General features: G+C 44.9%; 1 protein-coding gene across 1 annotated transcript; it reads right to left on the bottom strand.

Annotated features, from left to right (window-relative positions):
• Positions 1 to 12,489: 12,489 nt before the first annotated feature.
• Positions 12,490 to 21,518, bottom strand: LOC138956398 (uncharacterized). The gene is made up of 2 exons (XM_070327764.1): positions 20,550 to 21,518; positions 12,490 to 13,544 (listed from the first exon to the last, which is right to left on the bottom strand). Exons 1-2 carry the CDS (start codon positions 20,821 to 20,823, stop codon positions 13,108 to 13,110), a joined length of 711 nt encoding a protein of 236 aa, XP_070183865.1. The 5' UTR covers positions 20,824 to 21,518; the 3' UTR covers positions 12,490 to 13,107.
• Positions 21,519 to 24,689: the final 3,171 nt, after the last annotated feature.

Genomic DNA, 24,689 nt, shown 5'->3' on the forward strand with positions numbered 1-24,689 from the left:
CCCCCCCCACAACTCTGCACACATCACACAACACATCACATCGCTCATACAACACAGTCAAGAGCAGTGGGGGTAACTTGTGTACCTTCTAATGTTCCCCCCCCCCCACTCTGCACACATCACACAACACAACACATGGACCATACGACACAGTCAAGAGCAGTGGGGGTAACTTGTGTACCTTCTAATGTTCCCCCCCCCCCCCACTCTGCACACATCACACAACACAACACATCGATCATACAACACAGTCAAGAGCAGTGGGGGTAACTTGTGTACCTTCTAATGTTCCCCCCCCCCACAACTCTGCCCACATCACACAACACAACACATCGATCATACAACATAGTCAAGAGCAGTGGGGGTAACTTGTGTCCCTTCTCATGTCCCCCCCCCCCCCCACAACTCTGCACACATCACACAACTCAACATATCAATCATACGACAAAGTGATGAACAGGTGGGGAATCTTAAGTACCTCCTCCCCAACTTTGCGCACAACACACAGCACAACACACAGCACAACACACAGCACAACACATCGATCAAACAACACAGTAAAGAGCAGCAGGGGTAACTTGTGAACCTTCTCTTTTTCCTCCCCCCCCCCCCCCACAACACAACTCTGCAAAGATCGCACAACACGACACATCAATCATACGACACTGTAATCTACTGTGGGGATAACTTGTGTACCTCCTCTTCTTCCACCCCCCCCCCCTCCCCACACACTGCACAAATCACAATACACAACAGATCAATCATACGACACAATGCTGAATAGTGGAGATAACTTGTGTTTCTCTTCTACTTCTTCCCCCCACCCTCCCCCCCCCCCTTCCCCACTCTGCACACAACACCCAACATAACACATCCATCATCCAACAAAGTGATGAACAGTGCAGTTTCCTTGTGTACCTCCTCTTCTTCTTTCTACCCCCCCCCCCCATCACACCCACCCACTCTGCACACATCACACAACATTCGATACAGTGATGAACAGCGGGGGTAACTTGTGTACCTCCTCTTCTTCATTCTACCCCCCCCCCATCCCACCCACCCACTCTGCACCCATCACACAACATTCGATACAGTGATGAACAGCGGGGGTAACTTGTGTACCTCCTCTTCTTCATTCTACCCCCCCCCCCCATCCCACCCACCCACTCTGCACACATCACACAACATTCGATACAGTGATGAACAGCGGGGGTAACTTGTGTACCTCCTCTTCTTCATTCTACCCCCCCCCCCCCATCCCACCCACCCACTCCGCACACATCACACAACATTCGATACAGTGATGAACAGAGGGGGTAACTTGTGTACATCCTCTTCTTCATTCTACCCGCCCCCCCCCCATCCCACCCACCCACTCTGCACCCATCACACAACATTCGATACAGTGATGAACAGCGGGGGTAACTTGTGTACATCCTCTTCTTCATTCTACCCGCCCCCCCCCCCATCCCACCCACCCACTCTGCACCCATCACACAACATTCGATACAGTGATGAACAGAGGGGGTAACTTGTGTACATCCTCTTCTTCATTCTACCCGCCCCCCCCCCATCCCACCCACCCACTCTGCACCCATCACATAACATTCGATACAGTGATGAACAGCGGGGGTAACTTGTGTACCTCCTCTTCTTCATTCTACCCGCCCCCCCCCCCATCCCACCCACCCACTATGCACACATCACACAACATTCGATACAGTGATGAACAGCGGGGGTAACTTGTGTACCTCCTCTTCTTCATTCTACCCGCCCCCCCCCCCCCCCATCCCACCCACCCACTCTGCACACATCACACAACATTCGATACAGTGATGGACAGCGGGGGTAACTTGTGTACCTCCTCTTCTTCATTCTACCCGCCCCCCATCCCACCCACCCACTCTGCACACATAACACAACATTCGATGCAGTGATGAACAGCGGGGGTAACTTGTGTACATCCTCTTCTTCATTCTACCCGCCCCCCCATCACACCCACCCACCCTGCACACATCACACAACATTCGATACAGTGATGAACAGCGGGGGTAACTTGAGTACCTCCTCTTCTTCATTCTACCCGCCCCCCCATCTCACCCACCCACTCTGCACACATCACACAACATTCGATAAAGTGATGAACAGGGGGGGTAACTTGTGTACCTCCTCTTCTTCATTCTACCCGCCCCCCCCCCCCCCCCATCCCACCCACCCACTCTGCACACATGACATTCGATACAGTGATGAACAGCGGGGGTAACTTGTGTACCTCCTCTTCTTCATTCTACCCGCCCCCCCCCCATCCCACCCACCCACTCTGCACACATCACACAACATTCGATACAGTGATGAACAGCGGGGGTAACTTGTGTACCTCCTCTTCTTCATTCTACCCACCCCCATCCCACCCACCCACTCTGCACACATCACACAACATTCGATACAGTGATGAACAGCGGGGGTAACTTGTGTCCCTCCTCTTCTTCATTCTACCCCCCCCCCATCCCACCCACCCACTCTGCACACATCACACAACATTCGATACAGTGATGAACAGCGGGGGTAACTTGTGTACCTCCTCTTCTTCATTCTACCCGCCCCCCCATCCCACTCACCCACTCTGCACACATCACACAACATTCGATACAGTGATGAACAGCGGGGGTAACTTGTGTACCTCCTCTTCTTTATTCTACCCGCCCCCCCATCCCACCCACACACTCTGCACACATCACACAACATTCGATACAGTGATGAACAGCGGGGGTAACTTGTGTACCTCCTCTTCTTCATTCTACCCGCCCCCCCCCCCCATCCCACCCACCCACTCTGCACACATGACATTCGATACAGTGATGAACAGCGGGGGTAACTTGTGTACCTCCTCTTCTTCATTCTACCCGCCCCCCCCCCCATCCCACCCACCCACTCTGCACACATCACACAACATTCGATACAGTGATGAACAGCGGGGGTAACTTGTGTACCTCCTCTTCTTCATTCTACCCGCCCCCCCCCCCCCCCCCATCCCACCCACCCACTCTGCACACATGACATTCGATACAGTGATGAACAGCGGGGGTAACTTGTGTACCTCCTCTTCTTCATTCTACCCGCCCCCCCATCCCACTCACCCACTCTGCACACATCACACAACATTCGATACAGTGATGAACAGCGGGGGTAACTTGTGTACCTCCTCTTCTTCATTCTACCCGCCCCCCCATCCCACCCACCCACTCTGCACACATCACACAACATTCGATACAGTGATGGACAGCGGGGGTAACTTGTGTACCTCCTCTTCTTCATTCTACCCGCCCCCCCATCCCACCCACCCACTCTGCACACATCACACAACATTCGATACAGTGATGAACAGCGGGGGTAACTTGTGTACCTTCTCTTCTTCATTCTACCCGCCCCCCCATCCCACCCACCCACTCTGCACACATCACACAACATTCGATACAGTGATGGACAGCGGGGGTAACTTGTGTACCTCCTCTTCTTCCTTCTACCCGCCCCCCCCCCCCCCCCATCCCACCCACCCACTCTGCACACATCACACAACATTCGATACAGTGATGAACAGCGGGGGTAACTTGTGTACCTCCTCTTCTTCATTCTACCCGCCCCCCCCCCCCCCTCCATCCCACCCACCCACTCTGTACACATCATACAACATTCGATACAGTGATGAACAGCGGGGGTAACTTGTGTACCTCCTCTTCTTCATTCTACCCGCCCCCCCCCCCCCCATCCCACCCACCCACTCTGCACACATCACACAACATTCGATACAGTGATGGACAGCGGGGGTAACTTGTGTACCTCCTCTTCTTCATTCTACCCGCCCCCCCCCCCCCCATCCCACCCACCCACTCTGCACACATCACACAACATTCGATACAGTGATGGACAGCGGGGGTAACTTGTGTACCTCCTCTTCTTCATTCTACCCGCCCCCCCATCCCACCCACCCACTCTGCACACATCACACAACATTCGATACAGTGATGGACAGCGGGGGTAACTTGTGTACCTCTTCTTCCTTCCACCCCCCCCCCCCCCCACTCTGCACACATTACACAACAGAACAAATCCATCATACGGCACAGTGATGAACAGTGGGGGTAACTTAAGTACCTCCTCTTCTCCCCCCCCCCCCCCACACTCACTCACACAAAAATAAACAGACAAACGAACAAGCAAAGTCTCTAAGATGTGCGGGATCGATACGCAGTGCTGAAAAAGAATTGGGAGGGGGGGGGGGGGGGGGAGAGAGGAGGATGTAAACAAGTTTGCTGCGCTGTTCGGGCGGGGATGTAGCTCAGTCGGTAGCGCGCTGGATTTGTATCCAGTTGGCCGCTGCCAGCGTGAGTTCGTCCCCACGAAGTTCGGCGAGAGGTTTATTTCTCAGAGTCAAATTTGTGTGCAGACTCTCCTCGGTGTCCGAACACCCCCGTGTGTACACGCAAGCACAAGATCAAGTGCACACGAAAAAGATCCTGTAACCCATGGCAGAGTTCGGTGGGTTATAGAAACACGAAAATACCCAGCATGCTTCCTCCGAAGACGGCGTATGGCTGCCTAAATGGCGGGGTAAAAAACGGTCATACACGTAAAATTCCACTCGTGCAAAAATCACGAGTGTACGTGGGAGTTTCAGCCCATGAACGAAGAAGAAGAAGAAGAAGCTGCGCTGTTCACATCAATCATAAGACTTATTAATGAACAGCAGGGGTAACTTGTGTAGCTCCTATCCCCCCCCCCTCCCTCCACTCTGCACACATCACATAGCACAACACATGAACCATACGACACAATGATCAACTGCGGGGGTAACTTGTGTACCTCCTCTTCTTCCCCCACCCCCCTCCCCACTCTGCACACAACACCCAACACATGTATCATACGACACAGTGATTAACTGCGGGGGTAACTTGTGTACCGCCTCTTCTCCCAACGCACCCACCCCCCACTCTGAACACATCACAATACACAACAGATCAATCATAGGACACAGTGATGAGCAGCAGTGGTAGCTTGTTTAACCTCCTCTTCTACCTCCCCCCCCCCCCCCCCAGCTTTGCACACATCACACAGCACATCGATCATACAACACAGTAAAGAGCAGCGGGGGTAACTTGTGAATCTACTCATCTTCCTGCCCCCCTCCCCCCCCCCACCCCCTAACTCTGCACACATCACACAACACGACACATCAATCATACGACACTGTAATCAACTGTGGGGATAACTTGTGTACCTCCTCTTCTTGCATTCCACCCCCCCCCCCCGGCCCCCCCTAACCGCTCTGCACACTACACACAACACAACACATCAATTAAACGACACTGTAATGAACAGTTGCGGTAGCGTGCGCACCTTCTCTTCTTCCTCCCCCACACCCCCCCCCCCCCCCGCACTTTGCACATAACACAATACACAACAGATCAATCATACGACACAATGCACACTTCTTACAGCACAACACATCAAACATGCGACACAGTGACGAACAGTCGGGGGTAACCGGTCTTCTTCCTTCTCCCCCCCCCCCCCCCCCACTCTGCACACATCACACAACACAACTCATTAATCATACTACTCAGTGATAAAAAGCAGGAATAACTTGCGTACCTCCTCTGCCCCCCCTCCCCCCCTCCCCTCTACACACATTAATCAACACAACACAACAATCATACGACACATTGATAAACAACGGGGGTAACTTGTGTACCTCCTCTTCTTAATTGCTCCCTCCCACTCTGCACACATCACACAACACAACATAACAATCAAACGACACAGAAATGAACAGTGGGGATAACTCGTGTACATCCTGCCCCCCCCCCCCCACTCTGCACACATCACACAACACAACACATCAATCATACCAAACAGTGATGAACAGTGGGGGTAACGTGTAAGGCACAATACTGAGCAATGAAATTCTGACATGAGCATCAAAAATAAAAAATGCTCAGATGGAAAAGTCTATGATTGTAATGGGAGCTAAAACACAGCTTTACCGGAAATAAAAGTCAAAACATAATTGCCTTCATGTCTCTTTCCTTTATTGATCGTCAATCATAGGTATGCATGGACAATGATGTAAGTATTTGGTGGACACCAACTGCAAGATATTTCTATCAAGTTAAAACTTTTGGAATCTTTGATTTTGTCTAGTGTTTGAGTTACATTTTATCCATAAAATCCAGCCAGACAGCACCTACATTTTGTGTAAATCAATTGAGCAAGAAATAGTTGTTGTGAAGACACCATTACTTACATCATTTGGCAAGTCCATCACTTTTTTACAAGAACAAGATTAGGCAGCATTGTAATGCTGCTGATTTAATTGATCACCTTTCTGGTAGACCATGCAACACAACTGAAAACAAAAGTGAAGGCCTGAAAATAATATGGCAAGTGAATCAGATGTAGCGTAAGTTATGAAGACACCAAAATTGTGAAGTCTGTTATGCTTGAATTCTAGTACTCTTGAAATCTAGTCTGGTGTGTAAGAGGTTCCTGATACAGTTTGAAATGATCTCACTCATTCGATTCATTGCAACAATGGCAAATATTCACAGTTACAGGCAAAGTCTGAAAATTATTACGTAAGTTATTTTTGACACCAGAATTGTTGTGTCCAACATTACCAACATCATCAATTTAAACAAATGCTGGTGATTTTGCATAAAACATGAACAAAAGTAGTTGCCTGTTGGGTAACTCAACTAAATACAGCAAAATCAATTAGGGATCGATGATTCTTGAAGTTCGTCTGTCTGAAAAACTCTTGAGATGTCGTAAGTTTGCGCGAAACGCCAAAGACACGAACAACTTCCAGGTCAAAATACCTCCTCTCAATGCATTGTGGGAAAGGTGAAGGCCATTTATTCTTAATCTGTGGAAATTTCCGCAGTGCATTGAGTCGATTGACATTCGTTCGTGTGCCTGTGTCGACTTCGCGTTAGATTTTGGAAGTGCAAAAACGTAAGTAACGCAGTGACGCAAAACGTCGGATATTGCCTTTCACACATTCTTTCACAACGATAGGTCTTTTGATTGCTTTTATTTGTGCTAGATTGTGTCATTTTATTCAGTAACTTTCAATTATCAGTGGAAATATCGAGTTGCATGTGAAAGATATGATGATGGTATGGACTTAGATCAGCGTGTGAAGTGAGACACGAAGCATTACTTACAGAATGCAATTTTTTCGTCCACGCTAACGACACATTTTACGGTAAAGAAAGAAAATGAGCATATCTAATTGTTAAATACACTTAGTTTGACCAAAATAAATACAAACATGACACTACAAACTGCTTCACTTACCATTGTGCTTTCTCAAACAAGACCACTCATTTTTGTCAGGTTTCAGTGGCCATTTTAAGTTGTATTTTCAATAGAAAATAATCAAAAACAAAATAACCATCAACAGAAAAAATAATCTGTAAAATGATATTAATTCTTTATTCTCTCTTTAATCACAATACAACAACATTAACAACCAGAAGAAAACAGTTCTTTGCAAAAAAAATCCAGAAAGTGGCTACCATTCATTTTGTACTTTTTGCTCAGTATTGTGCCTGACCTCGTGTACTTTATCTTCTTCAGCCACCCCCCCCCCTCGACCTCCCCCACCCCCTCTGAACACATCACACAACACAGCACATCATTCATACGACACAAGGGTAACTTGTGTACCTCCTGTCCCCCCCCCCCCCCACACACACACACACACACACGCACACTCTGCACACAGTCATATAGACACAGTGATCAATACGTCGCTCATTAGACACAGTGACATACGTATAAGTTACAGCTCCGTCCATCCATGGTATCGCCTGATATTTTGTCGAGACTGGGTCAATGAATATGATGACGTCACTCGAGGCTCTGCCGAGAGTGACGTCATTATATTCTTTCACCCCGTCGAGACAAAATATCACGCGATACCATGGATGGACGGAGCTGTAACGTATATATGGCATGACCAAAGTAAAGAGAATTTGTCATGGGATGTGGAAACAAATCATTGGAAATTCACCATGGGCAATCAACCCAAGCCTAGAAGTTGTAGAACTATATTTTGTTTCAGTCTTGGCAAGGCCAGTTTTGTCCAGTTCCGGAAAAGACATCATGAATTCATTCACCCTGCCGAGACGAAAAAAAACAATTCCATGGATGAAAACGTATAAGCTTATTATCCCGTGACGCATCAAAGCTAAATTTTGTTTTGAAATGTCTTCACAACGTACAGATAACTTATAACGACATAATCGCCTTCACAAGACAGGAAAAACGCACACTTTGTTTTTCGTCTGCTACAAATCTAGTCTTGTTGGTTGACGGAGAGAATAAAGCTTCAACCGTACCTTCATCAACAGGAATAAATGCTCAATCCGCTGTCAGTTCGCAACTGAACCTTGTTTTTTTTCTTTAACTTTTTGGTTAACATTGAAACGGCAATCCAAAAGAGTGTTTCAGCTGTTTCAAGACACAGGCTTAGCTCCTTCTTTTGAGTTGCTTTTCAGTCTAAAATGACACCGGAAGCGAACAAATTGTCGCGTATACTGTCGTCACAAAAAGACGTCATGACAAAGTTACACGCAAAGCGAAAGAGACTTTGACGTCATTTACTTTTGTTCGGAATTTTCCGTCTGTTCCTAGCTTGTCAGTGAAGACCTGACGTGAGTAAGCTTACCCTTTGCAGCTGTGAAATAATCAGTCTTGTGTCTTGGTCGTGTAGGTACAGAGTTTGCTTCTGCAATCATTGTGTTCGTGTTGATGACGGCTTCATAAGATTTCCATTTTCTTGTTTCTGCGGCTGCGCAAGTTATTTTGCCTAGGTCATGGCCGAACTTTAGGCCTACGGAGAAATATCGCTGGATATTTTCTCCCTAGATTAACAGAGACAAAGAAGGGAAGTCATGCTGTATGTATAAGTTACAGCTCCGTCCATCCATGGTATCGCCTGATATTTTGTCGAGACTGGGTCAATGAATATGATGACGTCACTCGAGGCTCTGCCGAGAGTGACGTCATTATATTCTCTCACCCCGTCGAGACAAAATATCACGCGATACCATGCATGGACGGAACTGTAACGTATATATGGCATGACCAAAGTAAAGAGAATTTGTCATGGGATGTGGCAACAAATCATTGGAAATTCACCATGGGCAATCAACCCAAGCCTAGAAGTTGTAGAACTATATTTTGTTTCAGTCTTGGCAAGGCCAGTTTTGTCCAGTTCCGGAAAAGACATCATGAATTCATTCACCCTGCCTAGACGAAAAAACCAATTCCACGGATAAAAACGTATAAGCTTATTATCCCGTGACGCATCAAAGCTAAATTTTGTTTTGAAATGTCATTACAACGTACAGATAACTTATAACGACATAATCGCCTTCACAAGACAGGAAAAACGCACACTTTGTTTTTCGTCTGCTACAAATCTAGTCTTGTTGGTTGACGGAGAGAATAAAGCTTCAATCAATACCTTCATCAACAGAAATAAATGCTCAATCCGCTGTCAGTTCGCAACTGAACCTTGTTTTTTTCTTTAACTTTTTGGTTAACATTGAAACGGCAATCCAAAAGAGTGTTTCAGCTGTTTCAAGACAGAGGCTTAGCTCCTTCTTTTGAGTTGCTTTTCAGTCTAAAATGACACCGGAAGCGAACAAATTGTCGCGTATACTGTCGTCACAAAAAGACGTCATGACAAAGTTACACGCAAAGCGAAAGAGACTTTGACGTCATTTACTTTTGTTTGGAATTTTCCGCCTGTTCCTAGCTTGTCAGTGAAGACCTGACGTGAGTAAGCTTACCCTTTGCAGCTGTGAAATAATCAGTCTTGTGTCTCGGTCGTGTAGGTACAGAGTTTGCTTCTGCAATCATTGTGTTCGTGTTGATGACGGCTTCATAAGATTTCCATTTTCTTGTTTCTGCGGCTGCGCAAGTTATTTTGACTAGGTCATGGCCGAACTTTAGGCCTACGGAGAAATATCGCTGGATATTTTCTCCCTAGATTAACAGAGACAAAGAAGGGAAGTCATGCTGTATACATTAATACAGCATGACTTCCCTTCTTTGTCTCTGTTAATCTAGGGAGAAAATATCCAGCGATATTTCTCCGTAGGCCTAAAGTTCGGCCATGACCTAGGCAAAATAACTTGCGCAGCCGCAGAAACAAGAAAATGGAAATCTTATGAAGCCGTCATCAACACGAACACAATGATTGCAGAAGCAAACTCTGTACCTACACGACCGAGACACAAGACTGATTATTTCACAGCTGCAAAGGGTAAGCTTACTCACGTCAGGTCTTCACTGACAAGCTAGGAACAGGCGGAAAATTCCAAACAAAAGTAAATGACGTCAAAGTCTCTTTCGCTTTGCGTGTAACTTTGTCATGACGTCTTTTTGTGACGACAGTATACGCGATAATTTGTTCGCTTCCGGTGTCATTTTAGACTGAAAAGCAACTCAAAAGAAGGAGCTAAGCCTCTGTCTTGAAACAGCTGAAACACTCTTTTGGATTGCCGTTTCAATGTTAACCAAAAAGTTAAAGAAAAAAACAAGGTTCAGTTGCGAACTGACAGCGGATTGAGCATTTATTCCTGTTGATGAAGGTATGATTGAAGCTTTATTCTCTCCGTCAACCAACAAGACTAGATTTGTAGCAGACGAAAAACAAAGTGTGCGTTTTTCCTGTCTTGTGAAGGCGATTATGTCGTTATAAGTTATCTGTACGTTGTAATGACATTTCAAAACAAAATTTAGCTTTGATGCGTCACGGGATAATAAGCTTATACGTTTTTATCCGTGGAATTGTTTTTTTCGTCTCGGCAGGGTGAATGAATTCATTATGTCTTTTCCGGAACTGGACAAAACTGGCCTTGCCAAGACTGAAACAAAATATAGTTCTACAACTTCTAGGCTTGGGTTGATTGCCCATGGTGAATTTCCAATGATTTGTTGCCACATCCCATGACAAATTCTCTTTACTTTGGTCATGCCATATATACGTTACAGTTCCGTCCATCCATGGTATCGCGTGATATTTTGTCTCGACGGGGTGAAAGAATATAATGACGTCACTCTCGGCAGAGCCTCGAGTGACGTCATCATATTCATTGACCCAGTCTCGACAAAATATCAGGCGATACCATGGATGGACGGAGCTGTAACTTATACATCACCCCCCACCTGTCCTTTCACCCCCCCCCCCCCCTCAGGCAACAAGATTTGACCGCGTCTCCTTTTATCTTTCTCTTAGTCAGTCTCTCTCTATATATATTCAGATACACACACTTAGTGATTGACTGTTGTCAAAACTTGCACGAAGAGTGCTCAGAAAAGAATGGGGGTGGGGGGGGGGGGAGGGGGGCAGATGTCTTCCCCGATGGGCGGCAGTCGTCGGGGGGCAATTAGCCTGTGACCCTGTCACCATGTTAAATTTTGTGACGCTCCGTTGTTTAGTTCCGACGAAGCGATGTTTCGCGCGAGACTCCAAATATCAGTTTGTAGTTTATGCACGATATTTGTCACCCCCATTCAGTTAATTTTCGATTGAATGTGATTTTTTTCCCTGAGGATTGTGTGTGTGTGTGTATGTGCGCGCTCAGCGATGCTTACAAAATCACACCACAGATCTTTATGAAACGTTTTTCTTTGATGACGTTATATTTGACAGACAGACAGACAGACACACAGACACACACAAACTCACATACACACACTCACACAGATGCATATCGAAGTTTAACAAACCAGATTTTTAAAATTCAAACGTAGAATGTATTACTTTTCTCACACAAAGGAAACTGTACACGACAGAACATGTTGGAAACAGTCAATACATCGCTCAACATCAAATTTACAAAAATTGCAAAGTTATTTACATGTTAGATTATACACATTATGGTCAGTTAAACAATAGTTGTGTGTATGTTACAGGTGCTCTGTCAGGATATATATATACAATAGTTAGCTGAACGTGATATTCTCAGGTTGAATTTCCTTTGGTATGAGTGGCAGAGTGTTCACACTGTTTGCGATGTGTTATGTGTTCTCATTTCTGTAAAATGTCAACCGACATTTCTCTGTGGCAGACATTGAGAGATGAACACGAATGTCTTCTCTCATCTCTGTCTGTCTTTCTCTCTCGCTTTCTCTCTTTGTTTTGTAGAAACAAAAATGATACTTTTTTTTTTTAATTGCAAATGAATGTGACATTATGCGTTAATTGTTACAGTTACATCGTTTGTTGTTTTGTTGTTCAAAAAGCAGCAAATGCTTATATCATAAAGCTCTTAAATATTGATTTTATCTTATTTACTCTCTCTCTCTCTCTCTCTTTCTTTTTCTCTCTCTCTCTCTTTCTCTCTCTTTTTCTCTCTCTATCTATCTCTCTCTATCTCTCTCTCTCTTTCTTTTTCTCTCTCTCTCTCTATCTCTCTCAGGTAAACAGGTTTACGTCCCTTTCCATACACACAGATTCTCCACTCAACAAGGAAATGGTAGGTTTGTGACGTCATTTGTTGATGACCTTGTTCAGTTTTGACGTCATCAAACTCTTGACTTTGAAGGAAAACCAATGTTCTAAATGAATTTTCCCTGTGTTTTATAAAGACGAAATTTCACGCAAGGTGTTTTGTCGGTGGTGATGATGATGGTGGTTGATGTCGTGGTGGAGGTGACGATGATGATGTTGTCGTCGTTGTCAGAGAGCGGCAGGTTCCTAGGGCTGTTGTGCTAAGTTCTAGTTGAATAGACTCAATACAACTTCTCGCTTTTAGTTGTTGTAGTCTTTGTTGTAGTTATTGTTGTTGTTGGAGTCGGTGTGGGCGGTGATGGTGGTGGAGGCGATGATGATGTTGTCGTCGTTGTCAGAGAGCGGCAGGGGGTGACGGCAGGTACTGTTCTGTCTTAAGTCAGGAAGAAAATAAGTCCGTTGCTGTTTTACTTGTTGTTGTTGTTGTTGTTGTTGTTGTTGTTGTTGTTGTTGGAGGTCGCCGGGAGGTAAAGGAGAGACAGGTGTTGGTGGTGGCGGTGACGAGATGTGGGTGTCACTCAGTGTTGCTGTCTATGTTCAACTCTCTTCACCCAGATCACCTGGGCCGTGGACCGCGACATGGATCTCAGGCGGCCGGTATGGTCAGCATACAGACCATCACTAACACGCTCCAGGTAGACGACGACGGGTCTCTCCAAGCCCCACACTGTGTCCTCATTGGCCACCGTCACCGCCTCGTCTCGACCCCTACCTGCCGCTCTCTCTTCACCTGTGGGAGCAGACGTCATTTCCGCCAGTTGTCTAACGGCCGCTGTGTCGTGACGAGCCACCTTACGGGTGGGGACGCCGCGTGACTCAAGGCCCCGGATGAAGGCTGCTGGTGAGAAGATGTCATCATCCGGTCTGTCTGTGTCACAGTTCATCTCACCACCCAGCACAAAGACGTCATTGAAGGTGAGGCCGCCCTGCCCGTGGGGAGCGTGGTCATGGCAACCTGAAACATCACACACACCGTCAACACCACATCGTCATGGTGTGAAATACATCATCGCCAACTGCAACGACAACAACGATGATGAAAACAACGCCATCATCCCCAGCAACAACGACAACGACGACAACACAATCAGCAACAGCAACGACAACGACAACGATGACATCTCTGGCAACAACATCAACGACAATTTTACCACCAGCAGCAGCAGCAACAACGACACCACCGGCAGCAGCAACAACCACAAAACAAACATCAACGACGACCCATGTCCGACTCCCGCGCCATCACCGGTGTCAGCGACCCGTGAACAGGGACGACATCTACACCAGCAGCGCGACAACCACCTTCGTCACGAGGTGGGCGTGGCCTATGGCTGTCACTTGTGATGGACGGGGGGTCTTTTCTTATGGTTTATACAAGGTATGATACTGATTCTCTCGACCTCGTCGGCAAACTTCGCATTCCTGCCATACACAGCTTAGCAAAGCAAAACAACGGCTATGATAAAATCAAGCAGACAATAAACTATCGGACACTGACAGATTTATACCAAATAGACGTTGCTACTGCTGTCATTTTGCAAAACGGCACGGATTTTGACACACACAATCCACAGTAATTCTGAACCGAACGGAAGTTACGAATGACTTACTTCCCCTTATAATCTAACCGAGACAACAAGCTGTGTCTTCTTTGGCTGAAGGGAAAATATTGCGCGAAATCTGACATATAGATCTGTTGTAGATTTGAGACAACATAAGAATGTTGGTTTATAGTAACGTTGCAATCTTGAATAAAAAAGTAAGATTGCTTTTTTTGCTCCAGACTGATATTGTTATGGAGCTTGTCTCCGTCCAAAATTGCGCATCATAAGAGAGAGGGAGGGAGATTGAGAGGAAAGAGAGAAACACATTTTAAGGAAGCAAAATGCTGCAATCTAGGGCCACCTGAGCTCAGAAACTGTCATTTAATCATCTTTCTCCCTCTCGCTCTTCTTTTTTTCATGGGGGCCCATGCCCCCCCCCCCCCCCCCCCCTTAAATCTTCCGCTGGTTTGGTTGTTGATGTAGAACGATAAGCAAAGGAGTCAGGTCAGATCATAGAGAGAGAGATTGAATTTTACTCATCAGGGTTCTTGCATGCTAACAGTGTCATCAATTAACATAAAGCCACAGCAAAACATATTTAACCCAATTATACTTAGTGGTTTAAGCTAGTTTATCCCTTTGCATGCTGAGAGTGAAGTTAAGATTTATCTTTTCAATAAGTAGGCTCTGCAGTCAGCTGAGTTCAGGCTATCCAAATAATCTCATTTGCAGGCCTATACTTATAGGTTCCCAGTTAGCTAGCACACAAAGAGCACCAAGTGCAGTGACATCTGTGCATGTACAGTACAGAGTATAGCAACCGAGCTTGACTCATTTGTGCAATTCAATTATCAGTTGATCAAAATGCTAATTGAGTTGATTGAAAATTAAGCAGATAATACCCTCCTGCTGCAGATTTTATGTACACATTTTTTCAACAAAGTAACTAATTGTTTACAGCTTTCAGTGTTCATCACAAGACATATTCTTATTTTTATTTTCAAAAGCCATATAATCAGGATCCTTTCACATCTTGTACCTGCATGTGCATACTTCCAAACCATTCAAGAAGTCAAACATGAGTAATTATATCATGATCCTTCATATATATTTATTTCAAATTAAATCTTTCAGTAAACACCTCCAGATGTTACTAATTCATACCAATATACTTTATTGAAATTTAGCAACACCAATATAGAGAAAGACACACTTAACTGATAATCTGCATTCAAAATTATCACAACACTTCTTTCGACACACACACACACTTTTTGGAATCCTGCTGCTAAAGCTGAACGAACACATTTCACAGCAATATGCAAGCATTCATTCTTGTATTCAACAAACATGTAAGTATGCACTCTTCTTTCGATATGGCATTTTCTGGAAAAGATTTTGTTTGAGTGTTTATGGAGTAGTTGTATTTCATTTTCTGGATAGGGAGTCAAGATACAAACAACAACAAAAACATATGCTGATCGTATAATAGTGAACAATAATTATATAGTGCATGTTTTGTCAAAGTGTTGGTGTCAGAAATATGCACTCATTCACTGCCAGTATGATCGTTTTGACTATTGATTGAACAATTCAACACATGATAGTAGTACTCATTAGCTTGGATGTGCAGGTTTTGGAAAGAACATATTTAATTGCAGAAAATGTGTATTGGGACCGTGAGGCCTTTCATCACTTGCCTGAACATTATTATCCCTTGACATAGTTAAGGTTTATAAGGGTTGGCGGTCAATAAACCCCTCAGTGGATTTGTTTCCAAACATCGTCAACTGTAGTGTTGCTCCTAGGCCTAAGTTTTTTTTATTCACTGGTCCATATTTTTTTCTGATTTGAAGCACTGTTGTGACCACTGGCTAGTCAGCCTGTTGTCCGATACACTTTTGACATGTTGGAGGCCCTCTGATTGAAAACAATATTGTAATAAATCTTGAAGAAGGTGTCCGTTTAGCGAAATCCACTTCCTCTCCATTGTATAGTTCTTGCACCCTTCAGACTGTTGCTGAAACAATCAGTTCAGAAAATCATTAGTGTGTATAGTCTTAAGCCAAAACACTGCAGATTTTTTTCTTTCACATCTCCATCTACTTATTTGTTTTGCTTTTGTAGTACACTGACTCTCCTTTCTCAAGTAAAAAAAGAAACAAAACTAAAAACAGAGGAAACAAGCAAACACACACCACCACCACCACCACAAACAAGAAGAACCTAGCTGAAGACAAGCTGTTTTGCACAACGCAAACATGTGCAAAGCTCAAAATGGTAATTAGACAAGTAATTAATCATGTCTAACAGTCAATTCCTAGAAGTGTGTTACTTTAATAACATAATTATAACAACTGAAGGGAAAGCTCGCGTGGATCACCTTCATCTTAGATTATTAGACTCAAAAATGATCTGGCACTTTTGACTCCACAAACGATAAATATCTGCTTCTTATATAACCGGCCTTCTCTTGAAACTTAAACGAGATCAACTGGACGTGATTCATAGCTAGATATGGAAGTGTAATATGTTTGAAAACTCTAGCCAGCTAAATACAAATCAAAGAAAAGGACAATTCCCCATAGTTTTATATACTGACCCTATGTGCTCTCACTTTGACATTTCATTATGGCGTACCTCATGACTGTAGGTTATGAAACCTAAGAAGATGTGAAGTTTAAAAGATGTAGGTTCAAAAACGATTTTTTTTTTTATATGACTGGAACATTACCTTTCTGCCGGCTATAGGCCCATTGCAGAAACTCAAGTTAACAACAGCATTTCTACTCGGCGCGCGCGGTATGAGAATCACGGGTCGTAACTCTCTGGAATTGGTCATCCGCCGCCATGTTGGATGCCTTGCACGATCTCTGACAGTGCTTGAGCGTTGGGTGGCGACTCGACAAAAATGAAAATGACACGTTGTGTGGCCAAAAACTGCAGTCAGCAGGCACACTTTAGGATCCCTAAAGTTGTTTACCATCAGGGTGACAACTGGAAGGAAGTTACTGAGCGGAGAAGACGATTATAACTGGTTATTTTTTGCTGTGTGCCGCGAGTGCGCTAATCAACAATTGTCCATCGGTTGTGCCTTTAGAGTGAACACTGTGATAGGATGCTTTGAAAATTATACTTTGCAGTAGTTACCTGAGCTGCATTGTACCTCATTTGCCTGTCTTGAGAGCTTTATCTTGTGAATTTTGGTGCACTGTCTGCATGGTAATTTGAGATAAAGAATAAATAAATGAATATAATAATGTATTCTTGCTTTACTTTTTATGTTGTGCTGTTGTGTTAAAAAGGCAGATCCCCTTTGGACTCATGCATGCACAGTTTTCTTCATTTTGTCTGCATACACAGTGAAATACGCAAAAAGAACAAGAGTGCAATGAAGAAAACTAACAAAGACGGCATCCAATATGGCGGCGCGAAGAGAGTATGAGCGGAGTTGTGCCCCTTCGGGCTAAAGCTAGCCGATCCATTTGATAACGTCACGCCGAGTAAGAAGAATGAATTGGACCTATACAGACGGCCACTACTCAGTACTAAGACTCTGGCAATTGGCATGTGTCAAGACAGGCGCTTTCCCATCCCACTGCAAAATAAGACATTCTGAGTTTTTTAAAAATCAGCTACAGCACAACCTCAAAAGTATGATCAGCTGCGAAAATAAAGCAGTGCGATGCTTGAGCATCATACGATACTAATTGTACAAACTTAAATAGATATTAAATTAAAACAATGCACAACAGCTGAAATTAATGCTCATTTTTGTGTGCCATACAGATTTTAAAAAAAAGAAGCTATTAGAACTAAGAAGTACTTGTTCCATTTAACACAACTATTGAAAAGCACACGATTATTTCTAAAATGTGTAATTTGGAAGAATACTTGGCATTTTGGGGTGTTAAATACATTCATTCATTATATAAGCAAGTCACATTTATTTGTTTCTTTAGTCACCCACATTCTCAATTACTACCTTTACTTTTAGTCTGTATCTGCCACTGTTCAGAACATTTTTACTTTTAATCTAATCCGGGTTCCGGTCGGATATGTTACAAACACTAAAACAGTTGGTGTCAATTACCAAATGGAGACACAAGAAAGAAACTAACCTGTCAAAATATGGTTCCATGGCATAAGTGTCGTCACAGGGACATGCTCAAGCACTTTCCACAGGTCGTGAGAACTAGTACATATGTACTGTTAAAAAAAAAAGAAGAAAAAAGCATGAAATACAAATTAAAAATATAATGTAACAGAGCTGTGAGTTTGTTTCAAACTCAAAATTTAAAATAAAAATGTATCACTTGAAAACACACACAGACACACACACACACACACACACAACACACACACACACACACACACACACACACACACACACACCGAGAGATGATCTTGTATTTTTTTTTTATAACATCTCCTAATTAAACCATTGAAGAATAGGTGTCTGAACTTACTCAGAGATGAAGAGTTGACCTTCTGTTGTTACTGCTCAAGAGATTAGTACTGCTCATGCTTGCCGCCTCGGGTTTTCCGTGTTCGGCCTGCGTTGAAGTTCCCCAAGCATCCTCTGTGTAAAGGGAAGTCTCTTTGTTACGTCTGTAGCTCCACTGGATATGATTGAGGCTTCGTGTAAAGTTCCTCTGCAATTTGCTGTTCCAGCACTATCAGTCATCAATACTCCACCTGCAAAAATGCCAATAAGACCCCTAATAGTTATGTGTAAAATAACTTCTGATTCATAATGTAGATCTACACCGGAGAGCCAAAATTGTGTGACTGGACAACTGATGGGTAAACCTGATGAAATATAATCTGTAATTGGTATCACTCGGAAATTGCTGCTTCCATATTTAGCTATGAATCTTCAAATTACAATTTTAAACTGATTTACCCTTCACCTTCGCTTCCAAAAATCACATCAATCTAAGAGAGGAAACATAAAATCACATATCTTGTTATTTGCTTCTGGCCGTTAGATCTGAATGCAGTATTACAACTGCACTAGGTGCACAGACTGAGTTTGAGATCTACTTCAACGAGTGAGCTGCCCTACCAACGCAGCCTCTCTATTCGAAAATTTGCTCACCTTCAAATGTGGACTCCGTTGCGTCTTCAGCAGAACTTAGTCAAACCATGGCTTATAATTATGTTTCGTGACGTTCAACAACAGGCTTTGAATTAGTTCATCGCGGCAGTGAACAAACAATTCTCTCATCTCTGCTCCTGGTTGAAACAAAACCACAACCCCTGACAAAACAGACTTTCCAGTTTTCGAAAACTACCCGAAGACTTGATGCACTGGCCGCACTGGCCAAATCAGTTATATATTTTCTCTGGCGAATCCATGATTTCCAACTCCATCACAAGGATGAGACTATCTAAAGGTATGTTTGTATCACATTATCTGGAAGTTGCAAGAAGAATCAATGAATAAGAAAGTTGGCCGTGAACAGACAGATCCACCGACGAACGCCGCTGACAACTTTTTAATTATGCCTGGTCACGGGGTCACATGCGCAGGAAGCATGCGCAACCTGTCTGTCGTCTGCTGCAATCTCGGTTTCTGTTAACTCCGCGACTTCCGTTCGGTTCAGAATCACAAAGAGGGTTATACCTTGTATTAGTAGTAGTCTTGAGAGCGCACAGGCCCCGCCCACTTTGATCCCGACCCGCTCGTGACGAGTGCCTGTGGTGTATTGTACACACACAAAAAATGTTTTATTCAGTGTCAAACACCTCACTCTGGCAGACTGGTGACGTTATTTCTTAATGAGGTCACAGAAATATGACGTAATTATCTTCATTCATTTCGCTCATTGTATCAATAACATGACGTCATCAAAATGTTGCACAATCACCTGAATCACACGTCTTGTTTTCTCAGAGAGACAGATACGTAGACAAATATGAAGACAGACAGACAGACAGGCAGGCAGGCAGACAGACAGGCAGGTAGACAGACAGACAGACAGACAGGCAGACAGACAGGCAGGCATACAGGCAGACAGACAGACAGACAGACAGGCAGACAGACAGACAGACAGAGAGACAGACAGACAGGCAGACAGAGAGACAGACAGACAGGCAGACAGACAGACAGAGAGACAGAGAGAGAGGGGGGCAGGCAGGCAGACAGACAGACAGACAGGCAGACAGAGAGACAGACAGACAGACAGACAGACAGACAGACAGGCAAGCAGACAGACAGGCAGGCAGACAGACAGACAGACAGGCAGGCAGACAGGACAGACAGGCAGACAGACAGGAAGACAGGCAGACAGACAGACAAACAGGCAGGCAGGCAGACAGACAGACAGACAGGCGGACAGACAGACAGGCAGGCAGGCAGACAGACAGACAGGCAGACAGACAGACAGACAGACAGACAGAGGTGTACTGACCGACACGCAGCGTGGTGAGTAAGTCGGCCACCAGCTGCCCGCATCTCTCACACAGCCCCGGATAGTCACCCTCATGTCCCTGTGTGTCACCCCGCCACAAGCTGTAGAGATGATCAACTCTCATCACGGGGGGCCCGTCAGAGGGCGGGGCGACAGGCGGCGCGGTGTATGCCGGGACCTTTCCTCCCTTCATATCACTAGCCTGCTCCACCTCTCTCACCACACTGGGTGGCGACCTCAGGGGCTGCGTCAGGTGGTGCACATAACGCTCCATGTCGGCAGGTAGTTCAAGCAACACGCCGGCCGCCCACAGGCTGACCGTTATGTGCCGTTGTTTCAACGCCTTGTAGATCACTGTGATGACGTCACTGTAACAGAACAGACAGGTGTGTCAGTGTGTATACAATACCCCGTTGTTTTAACGCCCTGTAGATCTCTGTGATGACGTACGTCACTGTAACAGAACAGACAGGTGTGTGTCAGTGTGTATACAATACCCCGTTGTTTCAACTACCTGTAGATCTCTGCCATGACGTCACTGTAACAGAACAGACAGGTGTGTCAGTGTGTTCACCTGTAAATTACGAATACTGATTTGATGAAGTAACCCTGCAGAAGGAAGTCACACGGTAAATCGTGCTGCCTGTATCTCTCCATTCTCTGGCGTGTGTTCTCCATGAAACCAAATAAAACCAAAAGTGCAGAGACACAGATATAAAATGACGTAATAGTGCATAAGACGTAAACGGAGTGACGTAAAAACTCACACGACGTAAACAGAGTAAGGTAAATATGATTTACCTGTCATCAGACTCCAGGCAAAATATTTAGCGATCTGTTCAGCATGGCAGACAAACAAAGGGTGGCGCCTGATGGGAAAGATTGTTGACATCATTGATCAGTACCCGACACAGTGACAGTCGTTGACTGCACATTCTATATCCAATTAAGTAGATGTGCAACGCCAAGGCACTGCATACCCCAGCAAAAGACAAACCTCTCTCTCTCTCTCTATCTCTCTCTCTCTCTCTCTCTCTCAAACACACACACACACGAACACACACATACACACACACACACACACACACACACACACACACACACACACACACACACACCTCAAGTTACACACGTACAAAAATACACACTCACTCACTCACTCTCTCACACACACTTCATACACACACCCATACGCACATATATACTGATATAGACAGACGGACATACTACACACCTTTACAAACAAACACACATACACACACACATACACTTTCGCACACGCACAAACACACTCCCACCCACCCACTCTCTCTCTTTCTCGCTCTCTCTCTCTTTCTCTCTCTCTTATACAAACAGACACTCACACACGCACACACACACACACACACACACACACACACACACACACACACACATTGACTCACACAAATCTCATACACACAAAACACACACTTATACGCACATACACGGTTGGCCTAGTGGTAAGGCGTCCGCCCGTGATCGGGAGGTCGTGGATTCGAACCCAGGCCGGGTCATACCTAAGACTTTAAAATTGGCAATCTAGTGGCTGCTCCGCCTGGCGTCTGGCATTATGGGGTTAGTGCATGCTAGGACTGGTTGGTCCGGTGTCAGACTAATGTGACTGGGTGAGACATGAAACCTGTGCTGTGACTTCTGCCTCGTGTGTGGCGCACGTTATTAACAGCTATTGTGTTTTCAGCGTAGCAATAGGGCCCGATATTTAGACGAGACAAGTATAATGCCGACGAGTCGAAGACGAGTCGCATTATACTTGTTCGAGTCTAAATATCGGACCCTATTGCTACGCTGAAAACACAATAGCGTTTATATAGCTATTCTGACATTAAATTCTGTGTTAGAATCATGTTTTTGTCAGCGACAAGTACCAGAATGGTCCATGTCGTTGATTGCAGACGACGGTTCCCTTTCCGCATGAAGCCACGGAAATAACCGAACATTGAAAAAAACCCGGACATGTATTACGGAGACAACTCGAGATAACCGGATGCTTAGCATTACGTCAATATGTTAGGAATCATATGACGTCATGACGTATCATGCTTGCCTACGTAGATTGTATGTTCGAAAGTCTGACTTCTGTTGGGAATTCGCGTGGTGAAGACATAGTAGGGGTTCTATTTGTCAAAATCTTTCAAATTTGTGTTACATTTATAAAACTTGGCAGAGTGATAGAGTAAGTGATCCTAAAGAAATTTAGAAACACGGCCATCGCAATTTCTTACTTTCAGTATCTATTTTTAGAACAATTCAAAATGGCCGCCATTTGACCCTAGAAATGCTAATATCTCAGGAACCATATGCACTACAAACATCAAAATTTGCACACGCACTCTCATGAAGTAGTGTTGTAACATCGAACTATATAACACATGTTGTTATATATCCAAGGTCAAAGATCAAGGTCAAATAGAAAGTCAGTGTCACGTTTTGGTAAGTGACTGTAAAATGCTAATTTCTCAATAACCATATGTACTTGGATCATAAAATGTGATAGATAGTATCATAAGGTAATGCTTTCACACCCATAGTTAATTCACTTATGTCATTGTACATTCAAGGTCAAATGTCAAGGTCAAACGAGAGGTGCCGGCAGGAAATTCTAGGAATGCTAATTTCTCAGCACCAACATGAAGTGGGAATACCGGATTGGTAAGCATATTACCTGTATTATATTATCAGCAGGCCTGCTATGTATATATCTTCACATTATTGTGCATTAAAGTTCAAGGTCAAACAGGTATGCACCTGATATAATTATAGTTCATAACACAGGTGCTGTCCATTTCCAAAACCAGTCAAGATCCATTCAGCATGCAGGGACACAAGTGCACTTGCAAAGTGCTGTGCATTTCAACACAGCCTTACGACACCGGCACCGCATGCTCTTGCATCCCTTTTTGCAGCCACACTTCCACAGTTCACGGCATGTCTTCGAAGCCTCGTCCAGGGCAGTCCAGAATGGTTGCCAAGCACCATTGACAAATTGCCAACCCCAGTCGCCAGGGTTTGGAAGACTAGGCGTGGCGACTTCAGCCTGACCCCAGATATGTCCTCCTTGATAAACAGCTCTCCTTGCATGCTGCAAAAGGGCTTCGCTAGTGGAGGAATGTTGTCGATCTGGCGGCCAACCTTTGCAAACAGATGTCCCCTCGCAGAGTTGACATCCGGAAAGTTGCTTGTTCTGTCATACAAAAGTACAACATATCTCTCCAGCAAGGCTCTGTCATATGCGGAGATCTCTGTGGGTTCTTCTGACAGAGACTGGAAGGCCTCGCTGATGTCAGGAAACAGGTACCACACATCCCATGCTGTTTTTCTTTCCAATGCTGCTGAACGACGAGACCGTATCACAGCCGCTGAAGCTGTGGAACAGTGGCAGACAGCTGGCTTTTTCTGGTCCCAACATGCTGGCGATGTCATGTGCAGAGATGTACCGGTAATTCTGGCCGACTCCCACAGCGATCTACACTTCAAGCCCAGGGTGACGGGCAGCAGCAGCAATGGCGAGCACAACAACATCAGTATCCACCGTTCTTATCAGGATCCGCCTGTGATTATTAGCTGCATCGGAGAGGTGTACAATCAATCTGGTGTCAGCTTCCTCATGACTGCAGGGTGACAGTTTTGTCTGGGCATCAAGTGGGCGGTTGGAGAGAACAATGGGGCCTTGGGTTGTAATGACGAGTTTGTCTGTGTCAAGTTTCGATCACCTTCTGCCCCAAGAAACTGAACAGTTTTCTGTTTGTTTTGGTCGACACGGAGAAAGCTGTTCCAGTCAACTGGCATGATCCCATCACCTGTTACCCGTTTCCGTCGACCTGTTCCTCTTTTTCTCTCATGCCACTCTTGAGACTGTCACTTGCGTACCTGTCCCAGACAATGTCTATTCGAGAAGCTTTCTACAGGAGTTGCTTGATGTAGGGAAGGAAGACTTCTGAGGCATAGCAAGTGAAGGTTTGCATGTGCGGGGCTTCAGGAAGTGGACAACTGCAGCTCCACCAACAAGGACAGTGTCTGTCTCAGGAAACTCAGTTGGTGGGGGTGGCACAAGAGGTTCCAAAACCCCCAGAAGAGCAGACTTTGTTGTCGACCTCAGCT

This window comes from Littorina saxatilis, unplaced genomic scaffold (assembly GCF_037325665.1).
Source record: "Littorina saxatilis isolate snail1 unplaced genomic scaffold, US_GU_Lsax_2.0 scaffold_969, whole genome shotgun sequence".
NCBI lineage: Eukaryota > Metazoa > Mollusca > Gastropoda > Littorinimorpha > Littorinidae > Littorina > Littorina saxatilis.

Bases quoted from the DNA above. Each gene is read 5' to 3' on its own strand.
- LOC138956398 (XM_070327764.1), bottom strand. From the start codon at position 20,823: ATGGAGCGTTATGTGCACCACCTGACGCAGCCCCTGAGGTCGCCACCC. The intron at 13,545-20,549 runs GTCAGTACACCT...GTGATGTTTCAG, and splicing joins ACTCACCACGCTGCGTGTCG to GTTGCCATGACCACGCTCCC.